This window comes from Piliocolobus tephrosceles, chromosome 1 (genome assembly GCF_002776525.5).
Source record: "Piliocolobus tephrosceles isolate RC106 chromosome 1, ASM277652v3, whole genome shotgun sequence".
Taxonomy (NCBI): domain Eukaryota; kingdom Metazoa; phylum Chordata; class Mammalia; order Primates; family Cercopithecidae; genus Piliocolobus; species Piliocolobus tephrosceles.
The window spans coordinates 82,021,748-82,047,263 of record NC_045434.1 but is presented as its reverse complement, the minus strand read 5'-3'; the positions used below and the strand labels follow the sequence as shown (position 1 = coordinate 82,047,263).

Genomic DNA, 25,516 nt, shown 5'->3' with positions numbered 1-25,516 from the left:
AAAAAAGGTTAAAATCTTATAGAGTGAAAAAAATTATACTTAGCTAAGGTTATTATTGAAGCAAGTTCTTTTTTGTGTTTGTTTTTGGTTTTTTTTGAGGCTGTCTTAATCTGTTGCCCAGGCTGGAGTACAGGAGCATGATCATGGCTCACTGCAGCCTCCAACTCTTGGGCTCCAGAGATCCTCTCACCTCAGCCTTCCAAGTAGCTGAAACTATGGGAGAATACCACCATGTCTGGCTTTTTATTTATTCACTTATTTGCTTTTAGAGATGGGTGGGTCTTACTATGTTGCCCAAGCTAGTCTTGAACTCCTGGCTCAAGCAATCCTCCTGCCTTGGCCTCCCAAAGTGCTCAGATTACAGGCATGGGCTACTGCACCCAGCTTGAAGAAAGAAAAATTTACAAATAAATTTAGTGTAGCCTAAGTGTACAGAGTTTATAACATCTACAGTAGTGTACAGTAATGTCTGAGGCCTTCACAGTCACTCACCATTCACTCACTAACTCAGAACAACTTCCAGTCCCGCAAGTTCCATTCATGGTAAGTGTCCTATTCAGGTGTACCATATTTTAAATTTTTTATACTAAATTTTTTACTGTACCTTTTCTATGGTTAGATATGTTTAGATGCACAAATACTAGGTTGTTACAATTGCCTACAGTATTCAAATATGTACAGTAATATGCTGTACATATTTGTAGCCTTAGAGCAATAGGTTATGCCATATAGCCTAGGTGTGTAGTAGGCTACACTATCTAGGTTTGTGTAAGTTCACTCTTTGACATTCACACAATGAAAAAAGTCCCCCAACAGCACATTTCTCAGAACATATCCCAGTTGTTCAGCAATGTATGACTGTAACCTCAAACAGATACATCAGACGAATCAGTAGGATTTGTATTTTTGGTATAATGTTGTTAGCATTCATCTTTAACAAAGTTCTTCTAAACATATTTATGCTTAACATTTTGTCTCTTTTTGGTACCTGCATCAACAATCACTTCATCTACTCAAAGTTCATTTAGTCAACAACAGCTAATTGCAAAGGTTTACTGTTTCAAAGTAATAGGATAGATTCCATTTGTTAGAACTGATTCAAAAACACAAGTACTAAAGAAATCTAAGGCTTTATAAAATAACTTGTTTTTTTAATTTAAAAAATTTTTTTTAGAAAGTGACTACAGATTTATTTTAGACTTAAGAAAGTTTACAAATAAATGTGAAAAATGAATAAAATACAGAAAATTCATTTTTGTAGTGTATTATATTGACTGACCACACTGTATTCCTTTTCAACTAAAACATTAAATGAAAATAAATACTAGCTAACACTTATAGATAGATGAAAAAGAAAAAAAATTTGAAGTTTTTTTTATTATACTTTAAAAAAAGAAATATAAGACTATAATATTATGATCCTACAGAATTTCTTGCTACATGGTGGTATGGATAATACAGATCCAGATACACAGCAGATGAGCTCAGAGTAACAGAGTTCATAGTTTTACAGATTTATCTTCTGCCTTACTAGCATTATAGGTTTTTGTAGCACCTAAAATCAAACAAGAATATAATTTTCTTCAGCTTATTTCACTACAAGAAGGGTATTGGGTGTATTATAAACCTTCTTTTTCCTTTAATCTTAACATTTTAAAAGATGAACCTAATCATTATAAGCCAAGCATTGCTTTAAATTAATATTTTAAAATAAGTATAATTATTATTTTCCCCCCAGAACTTACCTACTTGTGAATTGCTTCCAAATAATTCATGAACAAGTTTGTCAAAATCGTATGTTACTTTTGCAAGAGAATCAGGTTCAAAACTGGGACAAAATGGTATATTTTCTCTGTGTTCATCTTCACGGTTTAAAGCTCCTCCAAATGCCCAAGTAAAGGCAAACACAAAAAGCTTTTGAATAATTTTTATTAATTTATCAGGATTTTTCTCTGGATACCATGTATTTTCATCCCTGGGGTAGACAGGTATGGAAGGATGAAGGTTAACATTTTTAGAAAGCAGTTTAGGAATAGAAATTTATTTTAATATAATGTTAAAGTTTCATTATTAAAAATTGTAATGCAGTTAGGTGTTAACATAGAAGTTTCACGTAAATTTACATGAACATGAGTTCATGTAAATTTTTTCCTTTGATAACTGTCATGTAAATTATACAATTACTATTTTTATTTTTAAAGTACCATATGTATAAAACTTGTATAGTCAAACTTTATTTCAAATATACATTTAATATGTTTTTATTTAACATATGTATATATACTTTTATTTATAATATACTTTATTTAATATATCTTTAGTATGTTATTTAATATACATATGTTTAATATATGTATATATTTTAATTTATGTAAAAATGTTTCATTTTTATTTTAGGTCAGTTTATTACTGACAGTTTATCTGTATTTTGGAAGAGGAAATTATAATTCTTAATTTTATGTGGAAAGACATAAGTGAATAGTCATTCACCCTGTATTCCTCTCAGCCAAGTCCTAGAGGCTGATTTAGTTCAACCTGGCTAAAGCCAGGCAGTCTGAATCTGGAGAGAGTCTTCTCCACTCTGGATTAACCCAGATCATCCATGGTTGGTGGGATCATGAAATTCTATGGTGATGGTAATGGGGCTGAACATGACATTTGAGCCTGATTTAAAGACATTTCACATAGTTCAGAATTTAGTACTATCATAAAACTATTTATAAATTGTGAAAAACCTAAAATATGCTACTAAACGAATTTATTAGTAATCATTAATGTACAAGTCATTTGTATAATTCCATCTGAAATTTCTAGCCATATGTAATAGTTCACTTAGCAAATATTTGAGTAGTTGTTATGTATTGGTTTTTCTGAACAAAACAGATAAAATCCCTTTTTTACAGAACAGGAGAATTAATGCTAAACCATGATAAGCGTAAAGAAAAAAGTTGGTCAAGGAGCCAAGATGGCCGATTAGAAGCAGCAACCGCCCTTGGCACTCAGGAGGAATGAAAGTAGTGAGAGAATTCAGCACCTTCAACTGAAATATCCAGGTTCTCTCACTGGGACTGACTAGGCAAACAACTCAACCCATGGAGAATGAAGAAAAGCAGAGTCGGGTAATGGTCCACCTGTGAGCGTCACATAGCCAAAGGAATTCCCTTCTACCCCCAGCCAAGGGAAGCAGTGAGGGAGTGTGCAACACCACCAAGGAAACCATGGTTCCCCCATGGATCTTTGCAACCCACAGATCAGGAGATCCCCTGTGAGCCAATGCCACCAGGGGCTTGGGTCCCATACACAGAGCTGTGGGAAATCTTGGCAGAGCAGCCACTCAGGTACACACAGAGACCTAAGAGTTTTATGTACTCTGGCCCCAGGAATCCCAGAAAGGTAGAAAATCTATCCATAATTTCCGATAGGAAAAGGGCTGGATCCAGGGAGCCAAGCAGCATCCTTCTCTGGGCCGCACTTCCAAGGCACCTCACGAGTTAAGACCCACTGACTTGGAATTCCAGCCACCCAATGGCAATAGGCTGGAGGCTGAGTGAGATGGGACCAAATTCCCAGGGGGCAGGGAAGCCGCCATCTCTTGGTTGACTCAGCTGTTCCAGCCTGATGGCTCTGGAGAGTCCAAGTGGTCAGGAGAAGAAGGGGTTCCCCACAACACAGTACAGCTACTTTGCCAGATTGTGGCCAGACTGCTTCTTTAGGAGGGACCCCAATCTATTCCTCCTCACTGGGTGGGGCCTCCCTGCAGAGGTTTCAGCCACTCCATCCAGTGTTATATGGACAGAACTCTGCTCTCTCCCTGGAATGGAGCTCCTGGAGGTAGGTTTGGCTGCTGTCTCTGTGGTTTGGTTGACTCAGCTGTTTCAGCCTGCCAGCTATGGAGAGTCTGGGTGGTCTGGGCAAGGAGGGGCCACCCGCATGCAGCACACCTGCTCTACCAAAAGCAGCCAGATGGCTTCTTTAAGGGAGTTCCTGATCCTCTTCCTCTTGACTGGGTGAGACCTCCCAACAGGGGTCTCCAGACACTTCTATAGGAGAGTTCAGGCCAGAAATAGGTCAGCACCCCTTGGGACACAGTTTCCAGAGGAAGGAATAAGCTACCATCTTTGCTGTTTCAAAGCCTTCACTGGTAATACCTCCAGGTAAGGAAAAACCTAAGGCAAGTAGGGGCTGAAGTGGACCTCCAATAAGCTGTAGCTGCCCTATGGAAGTGGTCTGACTCCAAGAAAAACAGACAGAAAACAACAATAACAACATCAACAAAAATACCCCACAAAAACCCCATTCAAAGGTCAGCAAGATCAAAGATTTAAGGTAGAAAAGCCCACAAAGATGAGAAAAAATCAATGCAAAAATGCTGAAAACTCAAAAAGCCAGAGTTCCTATTCTCCAAATGACTGAAACATCTCTCCAGCAAAGGCTCAAAACTAGGCTGAGGATGAGATGGCTGAATTAACAGAAGCAAGCTTCAGAATGTGGGTAATAATGACTTAAAGGAGCATGTTGTAACCCAATGCAAAGAAGCTAAGAATCAGGATAAAACAATACAGGAGCTGATAACCAGAATAGCCAGTTTAGAGAGGAACATAACTGACCTGATAAAGCCAGAAAACACAATACTAGAATTTCACAATAAAATTACAAGTATTAATAACAGAATAGGCCAAGTGGAGGAGAGACTCTCAGAGCTTGAAGACTATCTTTCTGAAATAAGACAGGCAGACAAGAATAGAGAAAAAATAATGAAAAGAAATGAAATGAAATGAACAAAAACCACTGAGATTTATGGGATTATGTAAAGATATTGAACCTATGACTGATTGGGGTTCTTGAAGAGATGGGGAGAATGGAACCAAGTTGGAAAACATACTTCAGGATATCATCCAGGAGAAGTTCCCCAACCTAGCAAGACAGGCCAACCTTCAAATTCAGGAAATACAGAGAAACCCAGTAAGGTGCTCCATGAAAAAAAATCAACCCCAAGACATACAAACATCAGATTCTCCAAGGTTGAAATGAAAGAAAAAATGTTAAGGGCAGCCAGAGAGAAAGGCCCGGTCACCTACAAAGTGAAGCACATCAGACTAACAGTGGACTTCTCAGAGAAAGCCCTATAAGCCAGAAGACATTGGGCGGCCAATATCCAACATTCCTAGAATTTACAACCTAGACTTTCACATCCAGTCAAACTAAGCTTCATAGGCAAAGGAGAAATAATATCCTTTTCAGATACACAAATGCTGAGGGTATTCATCACCACCAGGCCTGCCTTGCAAGAGCTCCTGAAGGAAGCACTAAATATGGGGAAAAAAATCCATTATGAGCCACCATAAAAATGCACTGAAGTACACGGATCAGTGACACTATGAAGCAACCACATAAAGAAGTCTACAAAATAACCAGCTAGCATCATGATGACAGGATTAATGTCACACAAGACCCATTGGTATGCTGTCTTCAAGAAACTCATCTCATGTGCAAAGACACACATGGGCAGAAAATAAAGGGATGGGGGAAAATTTACCAACCAAATGGAAAGCAAACAAACACAAAAAGCAGGGTAGCAATCTTAGCTTCTGACAAAACAGATTTTAAACCAACAAAGAAAAAAAAAGACAAGGGCATCACGTATGATTATGTATATGATTACATATGATTATGAAATCACAAAAGGGAAGTGAAGGACCTCTTCAACAGGAACTACAAAACACTGCTCAAGGAAATCAGAGAGGACACAAACAAATGAAAAAACATTCTATGCTCATGGATAAGAAGAATCAATATCGTGAAAATGACCATGCTACCCAAAGCAATTTATAGATTCAATGTTATTCCTAGTAAACTACCATTGACATTCTTCACAGGTATAGGGTTCAATTTGACAAGAAGAACTAACTATCCTAAACATATGTGCACCCAATACAGGAGCACCCAGATAACACCCCACTGACAATATTAGACAGATCATTGAGACAGAAAATTAACTCAGATATTCAGGACCTGAACTCAGCTCTGGATTAAGTGGACCTGGTAGATGTCTACAGAACTCTTCACCCAAAACAACACAATGTACATTCTTCTCATTGCCACATGGTGCTTACTCTAAAATTGATCACATAATCAGAAGTAAAACACTCCTCAGCAAATGTGAGAGAACTGAAATCGTAACATCTCTCAGATGACAGCACAATCAAATTAGAGCTCAAGATTAAGAAATTCATTCAAAACCACACAACTACCTGTAAATTGAACAACCTGCTCCTGAATGACTCTTGGGTAAATAATGAAATTAAGGCAGAAATCAAGAAGATCTTTGAAACTAATGCAAACAAACAGATAATGTACAGAATCTCTGGGATGCAGCTAAAGTGGTGTTAAGAGGGATGTTTATAGCACTAAATGCCCACATCAAAAAGCTAGAAAGATCTCAACACGCTACCATCACTACTAAAAGAACTGGAGAATCAAGAGCAAACAAACTCCAATGCTAGAAGAAAAGAAATAACCAAGATCAGACCTGAACTGAAGGAGATAGAGACATGAAAAATCCTTCAAAAATCAATGAATGCAGGAACTGATTTTTTGAAAAAATTAATAAAATAGACTGCTTAGACTAATAAAGAAGAAAAGTTAAGAATCAACTAACCACAATCAGAAATGATAAGGGGAATATCACCAATGACTCCATAGAAATACAACCAACCATTGGAGAATACTATAAACACCTCTATGAATATAAACTAGAAAATCTAAAAGAAATGGAGAGATTCCTGGACACATACAGCCTCCCAAGACTGAACCAGGAAGAAATCAAATCCTTGAATAGGCCAATAATGAGTTCTGAAATTGAGGCATTAATAAATAACCTACCAACCAAAAAAAACCCAGGACCAGGTGGATTCACAGCTGAATTCTACTAGAGGTACAAAGAAGATCATGTCTAATGATACTATTACAAACAATTGAAAACGAGGGATTCCTCCCTAACTCCTTTCCCGAGGCCATCATTATCCTGATACCAAAACTTGGCAAAGATACAACAAAAAAAGAAAACTTCAGGCCATCTCTAATGAACATCAGTGCAAAAATCCTAAAAAAAAAAAAAAAGAAAAAAAAAAAAAGTACTGGCAAACGAAATCCAGCAGTACATCGAAAAGCTTATCCACCACAATCAAGTTGGCTACATCCCCAGGATGTAAGGTGGGTTCAAAATATGCAAATCAATAAATGTAATTCATCACATAAACAGAACTAAAGACAAAAACCACATGATTATCTCAATAGATGCAGAAAAGGCTTTTGATATAATTCAATATGCTTTCATGTTTAAAACTCTCAATAAATTAGGTATTGAAGGAGCATACCTCAAAAATAATAAGAGCCATATATAACATACCCACAGCCAATATGATACTGAATGGGCAAAAGCTGGAGGTATTCTTCTTGAAAACTGGCACAAGACAAGCATGTCCTCTTTCACCACTCCTATTCAACACAGTATCGGAAATTCAGGCCAGGGCAATTAGGCAAGAGAAAGAAATAAAGTGTATTCATATAGGAAGAGAAGAAGCCAAATTATCTTTTTTGTAGATGACATGATCCTGTATCTAGAAAACTCCATCATCTCAGCCCCAAAGCTTCTTAAGCTGATAAGTAACTTCAGCAAAGTCTGAGAATACAAAATCAATGTGCAAAAGTCACTAGTATTCTTGTACACCAACAACAGGCAAGCAGAGAGCTAAATCATGAATAAACTCCCATTCAAAATAGCTACAAAAAGAACAAAATACCTAGGAATACAGCTAACAAGGGAAGCGAAGGACCTCTTCAAAGGGAACTACAAACCACTGCTCGAGGAAATCAGAGAGGATACAAACAAATGGAAAAGCATTCTACGCTCATGGATAAGAAGAATCAATATCATGAAAATGACCATACTGCCCAAAGCAATTTATAGATTCAATACTATTCCTATTAAACTACCATTGACATTCTTCACAGAACTAGAAAAAACTACTTTAAAATTCATATGGAACCAAAAAAGAGCCTGAATAGCCAAACCAATCCTATGCAAAAAGAACAAAGCTGGAGGCATCACACTACCCAACTTCAAACTATACTACAAGGCTACAGTAACCAAAACAACATGGTACTGGTACAAAAACAGACACAGAGAACAATGGAATAGAATAGAGAACTCAGAAATAGGACTGTACATCTACAACCATCTGATCTTTGACCAATGTGACAAAAACAAGCAATGGGGAAAAGACTCCCTATTTAATAAATGGTGCTGGGAGAATTGGCTAGCCATATACAGAAAACCGAAACTGGACCCCTTCCTTACACCTTATACAAAACTTAACACAAGATAGATTAAAGACTTAAATGTAAAACCCAAAACTCCAAAAACCCTAGAAGAAAATCTAGGCAAATACCATTTAGAATATAGGCACGGGCAAAAATTTTATGACAAAACTTCGAAAAGCAATTGCAACAAAAGCAAAAATTGATAAATGGGATCTAATCAAACTAAAGAGCATCTGCACAGCAAAAGAAACTATCATCAGAGTGAACAGACAACTTACATAATGGGAGAAAATTTTTGCAGTCTATCCATCCAGAGGTCTAATATCCAGACAAAGGTCTAGTGTCCAGAATCTATAAGGAAGTTAGGCTGATTTATGAGAAAAATAGACCATTAAAAAATGGGCAAAAGACATGGACAGATACTTCTTAAAAGAGACATACATGTGGCCAACAAACATGAAAGCTCAACATCACTGATCATTAGGGAAATGCAAATCAAAACCACAATGAGATACCATCTCATGCCAGTCAGAATGGTGATAATTAAAAAGTCAAAAACAACAGATGCTGACAAGGTTGCAAAGAAAAAGGAATGCTTTTACACTTGTTGGTGGGAGTGTAAATGAGTTCAACCATTGTGGAAGACAGTATAGTGATTCCTCAAAGACCTAGAGGCAGAAACACCATTTGACCCAGCAATCCCATTACTGGGTATATACCCAAAGGAATATAAATCATTCTATTATAAAGATACATGCACACATATGTTCATTGCAGCATAATTCACAGTAGCAAAGATATGGAATCAAACTAAATGCCCATCAATGATAGACTGGACAGAGAAAATGTGGTACATATACACCATGGAAGACTATGCAGCCATAAAAAGGAATGAGATCATGTCCTTTGCAGGGACATGGTTGGAGCTGGATGCCATTATCCTCAGCAAACTAATGCAGGAACAGAAAACCAAACACTATATGTTCTCATGTAAAAGTTGGAGCTGAAGGATGAGAACACATGGACACATAGGCAGGGGAACAATACACACTGGGGCCTGTTGGGATGGTGGTCAGGGGAGGAAGGGCATCAGGAAAAATAGCTAATGAATGCTCGGCTTAATACCTAGGTGATAGTATGATTTGTGCAGCAACCATCATGGCACACATTTACCTATGTAACAAACCTGCATGTCCTGGATATGTACCCCTGAACTTAAAATAAGAGTCAAGCACTGTATGAATAATAACAGTAGGGATAACTAGTTTAGATGTGGGAGTCAGGGAAGGTCTCTTTGAAGAAGTAACTATTCAATTAAGACCAAAGAATGGGTGATATTTGGCAAAATATAGGAGGAAGAACATCTTGGACAGAAGGAATATATGTGCCAAGACCGTAAGGTCAAAGGATCATGGCTTGACAAACTGAAGAAAAAGCAAGTGTCACTGAGGCACAATCAGAGCAAGAGATTAGGAGATGAATCTGGAAAGGTAGGCAGGACCTTTTTAGGCTGTGCCAAGATTTTTTTTTCTTCCACTTTGAAAGTAATGGGAAATCTTAAATCCCTACAAAAGAGAAAAGAAATATTTTAAATTATGTTTTAAAAAGATCGACTCTTGCATATAAGAGACATGTACTATTATATAAGGCATAAGACTCTTCTTCTATAAGAGACATGTAGAAGCATATTAATCATAATACTATTGTTAATAACAAAAATTGAAAATCTAAATGCTTACCAATGGATAAATAACCTGTGATACATATGTGTGTGTGTGTGTGTGTATATAGATGTATATCATAGTTTATATATATAATGACAATGGACTAGTTGGTAGCAGTGAAAAGAAATAAGAATAGCTATATGCACAATGGACTAAACAGATGTAATGTTGAACAAAAGATGCAAGTGACAGAAGATCATACAGGATGATTTCATCTATTTAAAGTTAAAAACACACAAAGCTAAAAAATACTATTTTGAAATATATTAATAAGTACAAAATCCAGAATAGTAGTTATCTCAGATGATGGGATACCCTGAGATCTAGGAGAGAATACAGAGGACTTCAAAAATAAAATAATATGCTTTTTCTATGGCTGAGTGGTATATATATGGGTGATTATGATATTGTTATTTATATCTTATACATGTTTTATAAATGCTCTTTTTGGCTACTCACTATTTAATAAAAATTTAATTCCTTGTTGTTACACTGAGAATGAGCAGGAAAAACTGGGGAAACCAACTAGGAAGCTATTGCAAACAGTATAGGCAAGAAATGTTGGAGGTTTGGGTTAGAATGCCATAATCAAGATGTAGATAAGTGAGTGGATTTTAAGGCAGAACTGACAGGCAGAATAGAAATCACAAGTGAATGCTTTATCACTCAAAAGCAAATGTGACATGAATATCTTAAGGACTCATAATAAGATGCCCAACAGTGACTCTTCTATCCTACAAAATGGCTGAAGAAATGTAGAACTAATAATTTACATTGCTATAATTTATTGAGCTCTTACTATGTACTAGGCCCTATTCTGGATACATAACATATCACATTATTATTCCAGTTTAATAAATGAAAAAATTAAAGCTTAAAAACATTTAGCAACTAATTCAACATTTCACAGCTCATAAATGGCAGATTCATGAAATAAATTCATATCAATTTTATTCCTTTCTCAGATATGTAGAGAGGCTGGACAACTGCATTCCTATAACGCATATTACTTCAAAATGTAGTATAAAATCTGGTATCTTATATTAGCTACACAAAGAACTTTAAGTTGAAATAAAATGAATTTAAGTGGATTCTGATACTATGAAAACACAGAAGTGTTGGTTTATCAAGAAGTAATCCTGTGCATATTTGAAGGTTTGGCACCTAATTGTTACTAAAACATGTTTTCTGAAGGAATGTAACTGACCTCTTTTCTATATCCTTGAATGTGACAGAATCTCTTCGAGAATTTGCTTCCTTAGATGATGTGTCACTCAAATCATTACCTTAAAAAGAAAAGAGTGTTTTTCCATAATTAACAACTGACATAAAATTTATCTGGTAAACTAATGAGGTTTAACCTTTAACATTGTTTAGTTAGTGAATTATCATAGAAGAACATCTTTATTTCACATACGGTATCTGAGAATTAACTTACCAGAACAAAGTGGGAATTACAGGAGCAGAGAATGTTCTTACATTGTCAGAACTGATTTTTATTTATTTGAAGCATAAAGCTGCATACATTTGTTCTTTATTCTATTCTATCCTTTTTTTATAAGATTGATTGTTGCAAAATGTAAACTTTGAAACAATGAAGTGACTACGACCAAATATGGTACACAATACTAGCTAAATAATAAATGGGCCCTCATAAAGTAGGGCAATGAAAAAAAGCTGCATATTTTCAAGTAACAAATTTATTAAAACAAATATTCAGCTGGGGCATGTTAGGTAGATTGTAGTCATCCCCCTCTCATTCCCATTACCCACCTTTTTTGTCCAACTAATCCATTCCACAGAGAAACACAAAGAGCAATTATTCATTCTTCCTTGTAACTTATTTTTATTTTATAATATTTGCTTTCTTAATATTAAAAAATGCTTCTTTTAGGACATTTACAAAATACACAAAAGTGTACAGAAGGAAACAATCACCCATAATTCCACCACCTAAAGATAACGACTAGTAATATATTGATGCATTTCTTTATGGGCTTTTATATAAAGACATAAATTATATAAAAACATAATATTTTAAAATTTAAACCTAAATAGAAAACTAAAAACAGAGTTGGGTGCTTATCCTGTTTTTTAGGCCTGTCTTGATTTTGTTGCATCATAATTTATTAAGTCATTCATCCCTTGTTGGAATTCAAATAATTGTTTTATGATTATAAATAATTCTGCTATGAATAAACCTCCTTGTGCATAAATCTTTCTGTGCTTCTCTGATTATTTATTTATAATAATTTCCTAGAATAAAAGATAGTAGAGCAGAGTATATGGATATTTTTAGCATATAGTGTCAAATAGTTCACCAAGAAAAGTTCAATCAATTTTTTATCACCCACTTCAACATCCCTTATTCCACAGATCCTTTAAGTGTTCTTCCCCTTCTGCTACTACCAAAGATGAAAAAAAAAATATATATATATTATATATATATATAATATATATATATATATATATATATTATATATATATATATAAAATGCTTTAAGTTCTGGGATACATGTGCAGAACATGCAGGTTTGTTACATAGGCATACATGTGCCATGGTGGTTTGCTGCATTAATCAACCCATCATTGACATTAGGTATTTCTCCTAATGCTATCTCTCCCTTTGTCCCTCACCCCCGACAGGCCCCAGTGTATGATGTTCCCTGCTTGTGCCCATATGTTCTCATTGTTCAACTCCAACTTATGAGTGAGAATATTTGGTATTTGGTTTTCTGTTCTTGTGTTAGTTTGCTGAGAATGGTTTCCAGCTTCATCTATGTCAATGCAAAGGACATGAACTCATGCATAGTATTCCATGGTGTATATGTGCCACATTTTCCTTATCCAGTCTATCATTGATGGGCGTTTGGGTTGGTTCCAAGTCTTTGCTATTGTGACTAGTGCTACAATAAACATACATGTGCATGTTTCTTTATAGTAGAATATTTTATAATCCTTTGGGTATATATCCAGTAATGGGATTACTGAGTCAAATGATATTTCTGGTTTCAGATCCTTGAGGAAACACCACACTGTCTTCCACAATGGTTGAACTGATTTACACTCCCACCAACAGTGTAAAAGCATTCCTATTTCTCCACATCCTCTCCACATCCTCTCCAGCATTGCTGAGTCTGTCCCACAGACTCTGGCTGAGCGACGGATGAAAGAAGTATGCGGACACAGGTATTTTGCCTGACTGCACAGCTAGGGAACCACATGGCTCAGCACTGCTGACCAGAGTCCAGCAGCCAAGAGAGTGCAGCCCCAATAAGCTGGCAATGCTCACATTTATTTAGTACAGATTTAATGACAAAGGCTTGGAGCAAACATGATTTGTGGTAATAAACTTTGTCAACCCCCTAAGTAGACAGAAGTCCCTGCATGCGAATGATTAAAGGCTGGTTTTAGGACATGAATAAAATGTTATTTAGATAAACTCCTCTACATTCCTTTGTACCTACGCCCTCTGCCCTGGGTAAGAACAGCTGCCTTCAGCTCATTCTTCCCTGAAGCTTTGCAAAACCCCCTGACCTTCCAAGAAGGTTTGAATCTTTTCCTATAATTTCTCCCACCACCATGACCCATCTCCTACATCTCCCCCTTTTCTGTTTTTTGCATCAGGTTTTGTGCAGAAACAGGTTTGTCAGGCACAGCGGTTATAATTCGCATTCCGGCTTTGCATCCTAGAATTAGTAAATAACATAAGACAAAAATGAATATAACCAGTATCATTCTTTTCCAATCAAGGAGTGACCCCTAAGAGTGGGGGGTCTATCCAGAAGAGATGTCCTTGCACATCCTTCCATATGGCTGTTTGTTGGGCATGTAGATCTATGGCATTTAGGGATTCTAGAATTTTAAATTGCCTTATGTCTGCTATTAAATTATCATGTAAGTTTCCCCAGAGGTGTTGTTTCACCTCATCCCAACTATTTATTGATTGATTCCAAGATAGAGAGGTGACACAGATATGCTAATGCTCCCAGTCACAGTTTAATTGCTGTCAGAATGCCAGTGCATCTTGCTCCTCTACATATTCCAAGGCAGCCTCAAGGCTTGCAGGTGTGCAAGAATCTTTTGATCTATACCCTACTTTAAGAGAAGTTCATTAGACACATTTTTTGCCAAGTTATCTACAGAGGTAGCTGTTTGTACTGATTCAGTAATAGAGGCCACAACAACAATAGCAGTTGCCAAGATGACTATGGCTGAGATTTTAAAGGCTATAAGTGTGCCTATGAGTCTTTTGGGTCTGACCTGGGACAGGGCATGTTCTAAGGTGGCAAGGGCAGAGGAACCTTGTCAATCATGTATCAAATTGACTGGTAGGAATGCCTCAGATTTTCTCCTTAATACCATGACACTAGTAATATTTTAATTAGATATATTGTAATTAGTGATACATGAGGTGAACCAAGCGTGTCCCTGCACTCAGGTCACAAACTTGGAGTTTTGGGGTGTAATGGAAATATTAGTTCCCATAAGGAAAACATATGGATGGGTAGTGCAAATCAGGCACTGATCTGTGTGATTATGAATGACAGTCATAGTATAATTGTTACTGGAATTATGATATGTCCCATGCCAGATATTAAGGGAGGTGCTAAGATGTCCCAAGTGCCATAAAGTGTCTTGGGGTGGCATCTCCTTTACTTGGGGTCTGGGATATCTCATCTCCCCATTGGCCCAAATCATAGGGGAACGGGATATGACTACAAAACTGTGATTGATGCCACAATGGATGTGGACATCAGTATGGTCATCCCGCAAATGTGTGGGGGAAAGAGAGATCAGACTGTTACTGTGTCTACGTAGAAAAAAGAAGACATAAGAAACTCCATTTTGACCTGTACTAAGAAAAATTCTTCTGCCTTGGGATGCTGTTAATCTGTAACCCTAGCCCCAACCCTGTGCTTGCAGAAACGTGCTGTATTGACTCAAGGTTTAATGGATTTAGGGCTGTGCAGGATGTTCTTTGTCAAAATAATGTTTGCAGGCAGTATGCTTGGAAAAAGTCAAAGCCATTCTCCATTCTCGAGTACCCAGGGACACAATGCACTGTGGAAGGCCGCAGGGACCTTTGCTCAAGAAAGCCTAGGTATTGTCCAAGGTTTGCCCCTACTGAAACAGCCTGAGATATGGCCTTGTGAGAAGGGAAAGACCTGACCATACCCCAGCCCAACACCCGCAAAGGGTCAGTGCTGAGGAGGATTAGTGAAAGAGGAAGGTCTCTTTGCAGTTGAGATAAGAGGAAGGCATCTGTCTCCTGCTTGTCCCTGGGAATAGAATGTCTCAGTGTAAAACCTGATCATACATTCTGTTTACTGAGATAGGAGAAAACTGCCTTATGGCTGGAGGTGAGACATGCTGGGAGCAATACTGGTCTTTACTGCATTGAGATGTTTGTGTAAAGTCAAACATAAATCTGGCCTGCATGCACGAGGCCAGATTTTCCTTAAACTTATTTCCTTAAACTTATTTATGACACAGGGTCCTTTGCTCATGTGTTTTCCTGCTGACCCTCTCCCCACCAATACCCTATAGTTCTGCCACATCCCCCTCACCAGGATAGTAGAGATAGTGATCAATAAATACTGAAGGAACTCAGAGACCAGTGCCGGTGCAGGTCCTCAGTTTCTGAGCGCCAGTCCCCTGGGCCCACTTTTCTTCCTCTATACTTTGTCTCTGTCTTATTTCTTTTCTCAGTCTCTCGTCTCCACCTTGCGAGAAATATCCACAGGTGTGGAAGGGCAGGCCCCCTTCAAAATGGCCATGGGAGCTCCAGTCTAAGATGTTATAATTGCCTAACTGGAAGCTACGGGCTTGTCCCCTGTGACAGACCTCCCAGCTAAAGTGGAATCCATTACTTTTCCAGCTTTGTTCTTCAGCACAGGGAGAAATGTTTGGGAAGGTGGCATTGGTTGTGTTGCCTGGTTTGAGCTTACCTGCCACCAACAATGTTAAGGCATTTCCTTTGCCATGATGTAGCCATAATTGTGTTTGGGCAGGTACACAGTAAGGGTTAGAACTTTTATAACTTACACACAGTGGGAGGATAGTGGAGTGATATATAGTGTTAACTGGCACCTTAGTCCAATGTGTGCCATTAATAAGAGACCCCACTGGAGGTAAGTCAATCCCTCCTAGCCAAGCAGTTATGTTATTAAAGAGACTGGGAAGGAGGTGTCTGCCCAAGTAACAGAGCAGAAGAAAGGTGGATCTAAGAGATGAGCCCAATAGAGAGTAGCAGGTGTGGATTGCAGGCAGAGTGAGAGAACAAGAAGGGTTAATACCCTATGAGAGTTGCAAGGTACAATAGAAAGCATATTAAGGAATAAATTATCTGGAGTGAATTGTGTCTGTGTCTGGAGCAGGATTCACTCAGCCTCCTGAGCTGTCTTCTTCAGCATCCCCCAGGTAATGTCTGGGGCTTGTGTTGTCCGAGGAAGCCACATCATCTGGGACTGCAGGTCCTGCAGGGACATTTCCTCCATTTCTGGTACCGGGTTGGGTCCTAGCACGCCATGGTATGGTTTTATGCATTGTGCTGGAATCCAAAGAGGACCTGAGGGGGTGTGAACACAAGCATATCCTCTTCCCCATGTTAGCAATTCATTTGGACCACGCCATACATTAATATTTACATCTTTCCATAAAACCACAAGTTTTAATGTTTTGAGGGGCTTTAGTAAAACGATTTTTTATGGCTGATTGAAATTTATCATCTAAATTTTAAAAATTAAGGGTAAATAAGGTTTGTGCTAGCAGTATTGAAGGGTTTTTACTCATATTCTCCCCTTTTTTTTCTGAGCATATTTTTAGGAGTGGAATGGATATGTTCTACTATGGCCTGTCCTTGGGGATTATATGGGATGCATGTGGAATGTTGGATGTTCTACGTGGGACAGAATTGTTGAAATTGTGAGCTGGCATAAGCTGGACCATTATCGGTTTTAATTTTTGTGGGACACCACATAAACACAAAAGTTAAAAGAAGATGTTTAATAACATATTGGGTGGACTCTCCAGGAAGACCATGAGCACTCATTGAGAAATGGTATCAACAGATACATGTACATATCTTAGTTTTCCAAATTCAGGGATGTGTTTAACATCTGCTTGCCATAACTGATCAGGTTCTATTCCTCTAGGGTTAACACCTGTTGAAGGAGGGGACATGTCTGTGAGCTGGCAATCTGGGAATTGCCGGATAATTTGTTTAGCAAGTCTCTGGGTAAGTTGAAATTGTTTAGATAAGTTTCTCCAATTTCGGTGGAAAAATAGATGCAATTGGGTGGTTTGGTCAAGCAGTGATGTCATAACTTGCAGGTCTCCTTGATCATTGCCATAAGCCAATGGGGCAAGCAGTGAGCTGTGGGGTCGAATACGTGTGATAAAAATAGGATGTGTACGTTGATCCAGCAATTGCTGAAGTCGGAGAAAACGTGCATACAGGGTGGGCTTGAGCATGGACTTAATGAGGGCTGTTTCAAGGTTCTGCAATAAATAGAGTAAGCAGAGTCACTAACAATACTGATGGGCTAAGCAGACTAGGTCTCCAGGGATGATATGAAAGCTCCAACTTCAGCTTTCTGAGTGCCAGTAAATCCAGGATGAATGAGGAAATCAGGCAATCTCTGCCAAATAGCTCCTTTTCTATTTTTACCAGAGCCATAAGTAAAAAGCCTTAAAGCATTAGTTATGGGGGAGTGAACTACTTTTGTAGGCACAACTAAAGGAGTATGAGATAAGAACTGAATTAGTTTTTCAGCAGGAAGGGCATGTCCTATATGGCCTACATAATCAGAGAGTGCTATCTAAAGATCCAGAGAGAGGGGAAATAAGCTTTGAATTGCCTTTTACTCAAAGGAATTCTGATTACATCAGGGTTATAACCTAGCAACTGATTGCATCACCTGTGGCCTGTATAGATGACTTTACTAACTAGCTGGATATAGGGGAATAATGTTTTAGTCATGGTATGTGAGTAAAAAAACCCATTCTAGAAAGTGCAGCCCTGGGACTATCTGTCCTACTAATCCTGTTGGGGAATGTTTAGTAGGGAAAACAAACAATTGAACTGAGTATTGTGTGTCTATGCAATCTAGTTGCCTCTGAGAAATAGCTTGCTCTATTTCCTCAATTTCTCTTTTTGCTGCAGGAGTTAAATACATGGGAGAGTCTAGGGCTGTATTGCCCTTTAGGATAGGAAACAGGATTTGTAACTTATCAGTAGTTATGCCCAAGGTGGGGTAAAGCCAATTAATATAATCTGGTAACTTTTTATAATCATTTAAGGTGTGTAAGTTGCTAGTGTTTAATTTAACCTTTTGAGGTCTCACTGACTGGGAAGTTAGTATGTATCCAAGATATTTCCAAGGAGAGGAAAATTGTACTTTTTCAGCTGCTATGATTAAACCTCTTAACTGTGTATTCTTTATGATGGAGGCATATAAACTTAAAACTATTGGCTCTGTTGGGGCTGCTAGTAAAATATCATCCATAAAATGAATAATCTTGCAATTAGGAAGTTCTTTTCTACTGGGGAGCAAAGCCTGATTTACATGATACTGACACATAGTAGGACTGTTCAATATCCCTTGAGGAGCACTTTCCAATGAAGTTGGTGAGCTGACCTTTCATTATTGATAGCTGGTATGGTAAAGGCAAATTTTTCTCTGTCCTGTTCTGCAAGGGGGATAGTATAGAAGTCATCCTTTAAGTCAGTAACAACTAGAGGCCAATCTTCAGGAATTGCCACGGGGGAAGGGAGGCCCTGTTGAAGAGGCCCCATAGGCTGCAAATTAGCATTGATATCCTGTAAATCATGCAAAAGTCTCCATTTGCCAGATCTTTTGGGAATGACGAAAATGGGCGAATTCCAAGGGGTGTTTGATGGTTCTATATGGCCAACTTTTAATTGCTCCTCAACTAATCCATGGGCTCTTTGTAACTTCTCTTTGTTTAAAGTTCTACCCAAATAGGATTTGGAGAGAGCTACATCAGGGGTAGAGGAGGAATAATAATGGCCATTACTAGAAAGAGGTCTGCAAAGTGACCTCAATTAACCCTTTTGTAAATGGGCTAGTGGTTCCATTTTCTTAAATGCTTTTTCTTATCTCTTTATAAGTGTCAAAAGAAATGGGTTCATATACCTGATTGTCTTGTCGATCTTGCATTATCGGGCAGGCTAAGAGCTCCCCTTCTAATGCTGGTTGCCTAAGACAGGGTACCAAAGCTGTAGTGTATCCCTTGTCTTTGTTTCCAATTTACAGGAGGGGGCTCAGGCAAAACCTCTGTTTTCTCTTTGTTATTTTTGCCTGGTAATGGCTGGGCTGAATGAAAAGGAGGAGGTGGTAAGGTAGGTGATGGTTCCTCCTCCCTTTCCTTTTTAGGCTCTTCTGTGTAGAGTGGACCAAAGCAGCCCTAACTAAAGCCCATAATATTAGAGACGTTACTGGGATCCATCGCCCTTGTGCATGATGTTTAAAATTTCTCCCCACTTGTTCCCAGAGCTCTATGTCTAGCTTACCCTCTTCCAGGAACCATGGGTTATGGGACACAACAGTTTGCATTAGGTTCCTTAATTGAGCCTGTGAAACCGAGGCTCTGCCAGCTTTAAGCAGCTGTGAGAGGCAAAGCCAGCTAGACTTCTGGGTTGGGTGGGGACTTGAAGAACTTTTCTGTGGCTAGCTAGAGGTTTGTAAAATGCACCAGTGTTCTGTAAAAATACACCCATCAGTGCTCTGTGGCTAGCTAGAGGTATGTAAAATGGACCAACCAGCACTCTGTAAAAATGCACCAATCAGTGCTCTGTGGCTAGCTAGAGGTTTGTAAAATGGACCAATTAGCATACTGTAAAATGGACCAATCAGTGCTCTGTAAAATGGACCAATCAGCACTCTGTAAAATGGATCAATCCACAGGACATGGGCAGGGATAAAAAAGGGAACAAAAGCTGGCCACCCCAGCCAGCAGCCACAACCCGCTTGGGTCCCCTTCCATGTTGTGGAAGCTTTGTTCTTTCACTCTTTACAATAAATCTTGCTGCTGTTCACTCTTTGGGTCCGTGCCACCTTTAAGGGCTGTAACACTCACTGCCAAGGTCCCATTCTTGAAGTCAGTGAGACCATGGACCCACCAGAAGGAACCAACTCCAGACAGAGCTGTTTCAATACTTTTATATACTTTTGCTGTTGAGCTGATAACTGTTGTCCCATGATGAAACCCTAGCCTGAACAATTCCCTCAAACTTGGAAATCCCAAGCAGGCAGCAATGACTTACTGACTTACTGACAGCACGGTCTCTTTATCTTCATTTTTGAGGGTTCCAACGCGATCCATTGCAGCACTCCTTGCACAAGGTACCACCCACTGAGTCTGTCCTGCAGACTCTGGCTGACTGACAGATGAAAAAAAGTATGCTGACACAGGTTGCCTGACAGCATGGCTAGGGGACCACACAGCTCAGCACCACCAACAAGAGTCCAGTAGCCGAGAGAGTGCAGCCCCGATAAGCTGGCAATAATCGCATTTATTTAGTACAGATTTAATGACAAAGGCTTGGAACAAACAATTTGTGGGTGATGAAAGTTGTTGACCCCCTGAATTGAGAGCAGTCCTGTGTGAGAATGATCAAAGGTCTGTTTTAGGACAACATGAGTAAACAAGATATTTAGATAAACTCCTCTATGTTCCTTTGTACCTATGCCCTTTGACCCTGGGTAAGAAAAGCTGCCTTCAGCTCATTCTTCCCAGAAGCTTTGCAAAACCTCCTGGCCTTCCAAGAAGGTTGGAAACACAGTACCTGTTGTTTCCTGACTTTTAAATGGTAACCATTCTAACTGGCATGAGATGGTAGGTATCTAATTGTGGCTTTGATTTGCATTTCTCTGATGACCAGTGATGATGAGCTTTTTTTCATGTTCGATGGCTGAATAAATGTCTTCTTTTAAGAAGTGTCTGTTCATATCTTTTACCCACTTTTTGATGGTTTTTTTTTTTTTTGTTCTTGTAAATTTAAGTTCCTTGTGGATTTTGGATATCAGCCCTTTGTCAGAGGCACAGATTGCAAATTTTTTTTCCCAATCTGTAGGTTGTCTGTTCACTCTGATGATAGTTTCTTTTGCTGTGCAGAAACTCTTTGGTTTAATTAGATACTATTTGTCAATTTTGGCTTTTGTTGCCACTGCTTTTGGTTTCTTAGTTGTGATGTCTTTTCCCATGCCTGTGTCCTGAATGGTATTGCCTAGGTTCTCTTCTAGGGTTTTTATGGTTTTTAGGTCTGACATTTAAGTTTTTAATCCATCTTGAGTTAATTTTTGTATACGGTGTAAGAAAGGAGTCCAGTTTCTGTTTTCTGCATATGGGTAGCCAGTTTTTGTGACATCATTTATTAAATAGAGAATCCTTTCCCCATTGCTTATTTTTGTCAGGTTTGCCAAAGATCTGTTGGTTGTAGATGTATGGTGTTATTTCTGCAGCTCCTGTTCTGTTCCACTGGTCTATATATCTGTTTTGGTACCAGTACTACGCTGTTTTGGTTACTGTAAGCCTTGTAGTACAGTTTGAAGTCAGGTAGTGTGATGCCTCCAGCTTTTTCTTTTTGCTTAGGACTGTCTTAGCTATAAAGGTTCTTTTTTTTTGGTTTCATATGAAATTTAAAAAGTAGTGTTTTTCTAATTCTGTGAAGAAAGTCAATGGTAGCTTGATAGAAATAGCATTGAATCTACAAATTACTTTGGGCAGTATGGTCATTTTCAAGATATTGATTCTTCCTATCCATGAGCAGGGAATATTTTTCCATTTGTTTATGTCCTCTGTTATTTCCTTGAACAGTGGTTTGTAGTTCTCCTTGAAGAGGTCCATCACATCCCTTGTAAGTTGTATTCCTAGGTATTTTATTTTCTTTGTAGCAATTGTCAATGAGAGTTCACTCATGATTTGGCTGTTTGTCTATTATTGGTGTATAAGAATGTTTGTGATTTTTAGCCCAAATGGAAAATTCTAACTCCATTAAAAATAACTTTAACTGCTGCCAGCACATCTCATCCCTGGAAGGAAATTAGTTACATATTTCACTGCAACAAAGAATATTTATTTTTAAGAGCACATTGAATTTTTTCCCTCAGCTCTTGAGGCTAATTCCCATTTGAAAGTCTTCTGTAGGTGTCTTTACTATGTAAATGGTCATATACCTTTATATTTTCTCTACTTGGAATATAAAAGTACAATTAAAAAAAAAAAGAATGTTTGTGATTTTTGCACATTGATTTTGTATCCTGAGACTTTGCTGAAGTTCCTTATCAGCTTAAGGAGTTTTAGGGCTGAGACAATGGGTTTTCTAAGTGTATAATCCTGTCATTTGCAAACAGAGGCAATTTGACATCCTCTCTTCCTATTTGAATACAGTTTATTTCTTTCTCTTGCCTGATTGCCCTGGCCAGAACTTCCAATACTATGTTGAATAGGAGTGGTGAGAGACGGCATTATTGTCTTGTGCCAGTTTTCAAGGGGAATACTTCCAGCTTTTGCTCATTCAGTATGACATTGGCTGTGGGTTTGTCACAAATAGCTATTATTTTGAGATATGTTCCATCAATACCTAGTTTATTGAGTGTTTTTAGCATGAAGGTGTGTTGAATTATACTGAAGGCCTTTTTTGCATCTATTGAGATAATCACATGATTTTTGACGTTGGTTCTGTTTATGTGATGGATTATGTTTATTCATTTGCATATGTTGGACCAGCCTTGCATTGCAGGGATGAAGCTGACTTGATCATTGTGGATAAGCTTTCTGGTGTGCTGCTGGATTCAGTTTGCCAGTATTTTATTCAGGATTTTTGCATTGATGTTCATCAGGGATATTGGCCTGAAACTTTCTTTTTTTGTTGCATCTCTGCCAGATTTTGGTATCAGGATGATGCTGGCTTCGTAAAATGAGTTAAAGAGGAATCCCTATTTTCTATTGTTTGGAATAATTTCAGAAAAAGTGGTACCAACTCCTCTTTGTACCTCTGGTAGAATTTGGATGTCAATCTGTCTGGTTCTGGGCTTTTTTTGGTTAATAGGTTATTGATTACTGTCTCAATTTCAGAACTTTTTATTGGTCTATTCAGGGATTCAACTTCTTCCTGGTTTAGTCTTGGGAGAGTGTATGTCTCCAGGAATGTATTCATTTCTTTTAGATTTTCTAGTTTATTTGCATAAAGGTGTTTATAGTATTCTCTGATGATAGTTTGTATTCCTGTGGGATCAGTGGTGATATCCCCTTTATCATTTTTTATTGTATCTATTTGATTCTTCTCTCTTTTCTTCTATCAGAATATAGCTATCGATTTTGTTTTTTTGTTTTTGTTTTTTTTTTGAAAAACCAGCTCCTGGATTCACTGATTTTTTGAAAGGTTTTCATGTCTCTATTTCCTTCAGTTCTGCTCTGATTTTAGTTATTTCTTGCCTTCTACTAGCTTTTGAATGCGTTTGTTTGCTCTTGCTTCTCTAGTTCTTTTAATTGTGATGTTAGGGTGTTGATTTTAGATCTTTCCTGCTTTCTGTCTTGGGCATTTAGTGCTACACATTTCCCTCTAAACAGTGCTTTAGCTGTGTCCCAGTGATTCTGGAAGGTTGTGTCTTTGTTCTCATTCATTTTAAAAAACTTAGTCATTTCTGTTATTTACCCAGCTAACAATTTCATTATTTATCCAGTAGACATTCAGATGCAGGTTGTTCAGTTTCCATGTAGTTGTGTGGATTTGAGTCAGTTTGTTAATCCTGAATTCTACCTTGATTGCACTGTGGTCTGAGATACTGTTACAATTTCTATTATTTTGCATTTGCTGAGGAATGTTTTACTTCCAATTATGTGGTCAATTTTAGAATAAGTGTGATGTGGTGCTGAGAAGAATGTATAGTTTGTGGATTTGGGATGGAGAGTTCTGCAGATGTGTACTAGGCCCACTTGGTCCAGAGTTGAGTTCAAGTCCTGAATATCCTGGTGAATTTTCTGTCTTGTTGATCTAATATGGAGTGTGGGGTGTTAAAGTCACCCACTATTATTGTGTGAGAGTCTAAGTCTCTTTGTAGGTCTCTAAGAACTTGCTTTATGAATCTGCATGCTCCTGTATTGGATGCATATATATTTAGGATAGTTAGCTCTTCTTGTTGCATTGATCCCTTTACCATGATGTAATGCACTTTTTTGTCTCTTTCAATCTTTGTTGGTTTAAAGTCTGTTTTATCAGAGATAAGGGTTAAAACCCCTGCTTTTCTTTTTTTTCTTTCCATTTGCTTTGTAGATCTCCCTCCATTCCTTTATTTTGAGCCTATATGTGTCTTTGCACATGAGATGGATCTCCTGAAGACAGCACACCGATGGGTCTTGACTCTTTATCCAATGTTCCAGTCTGTGTCTTTTAATTGGGGCATTTAGCCCATTTACATTTAAGATTAATATTGTTATGTGTGAATTTGATCATATCAATATAATGCTAGCTGGTTATTTTGCCCACTAGTTGGTGTAGTTTCTTCATAGTGTCGATGGTCTTTACAATTTGGTATGTTTTTGGAGCAATTGGTACTAGTTTTCCCTTTCCATATTTAGCACTTCCTTCAGGAGTTCTTGTAAGGCAGGTCTGGTGGTGACCAAATCTCTCAGTATATGCTTATCTGTAAAGGATTTTATTTCTCCTTCGCTTATGAAGCTTAGTTTGGCTGGATATTAAATTCTGGTTTGGGACTAGGAGGTTCCAAGATGACCGAATAGGAACAGCTCCAGTCTGCAGCTCCCAGCATGAGCAATGCAGAAGATGGGTGATTTCTGCATATCCAACTGAGGTACTGGGTTCATCTCACTGGGGCTTGTCAGATAGTGGGTTCAGCCCAAGGAGCAGGGTAGGGCATCGCCTCACCCAGGAAGCACAAGGGGTCACGGAATTCCCTTTCCTAGCAAAGGGAGGCCATGACAGATGGTAGCTGGAAAATTGGGACACTCTCACCCTAATACTGCACTTTTCCAATGGTCTTAGCAAATGGCACACCAGGAGATTATATCCTGCACCTGGCTTGGAGGGTCCCACACCCATGGGACTCACTCACTGCTAGCACAGCAGTCTGAGATCGAACTGCAAGGTAGCAGCATGGCTGGGAGAGGGGTGTCCACCATTGCTGAGGCTTGAGTAGGTAAATAAAGTGGCCAGGAAGCGTGAATTGGGTGGAGCCCAATACAGTTCAAGTAGGCCTGCCTGCCTCTGTAGACTCCACCTTTGTCAGCAGGGTATAGCTGAAAAAAAGGCAGCAGAAACTTCTGCAGACTTAAACGTCCTTGTCTGACAGCTTTGAAGAGACTAGTGCTTCTCTCAGCATGGAGTTTGAGATCTGAGAATGGACAGACTGCCTCCTTAACTGAGTCCCTGACCCCTGAGAAGCCTAACTGGGAGACGTTCCCCGTAGGGGCTGATTGACACT

At 38.4% G+C, this 25,516-nt stretch overlaps 1 protein-coding gene across 1 annotated transcript in view; it reads right to left on the bottom strand.

Annotated features, from left to right (window-relative positions):
• Nucleotides 1–25,516, bottom strand: part of DNAH14 (dynein axonemal heavy chain 14) — a 628,991-nt gene that overhangs the window by 272,788 nt on the left and 330,687 nt on the right. The window contains exons 41-42 of the mRNA XM_031935270.1: nt 11,254–11,332; nt 1,746–1,975 (exon numbers count right to left, since the gene is read on the bottom strand). Coding sequence (XP_031791130.1) covers nt 1,746–1,975; nt 11,254–11,332 — 309 coding nt within the window. The remainder of the gene's footprint in view (nt 1–1,745; nt 1,976–11,253; nt 11,333–25,516) is intronic.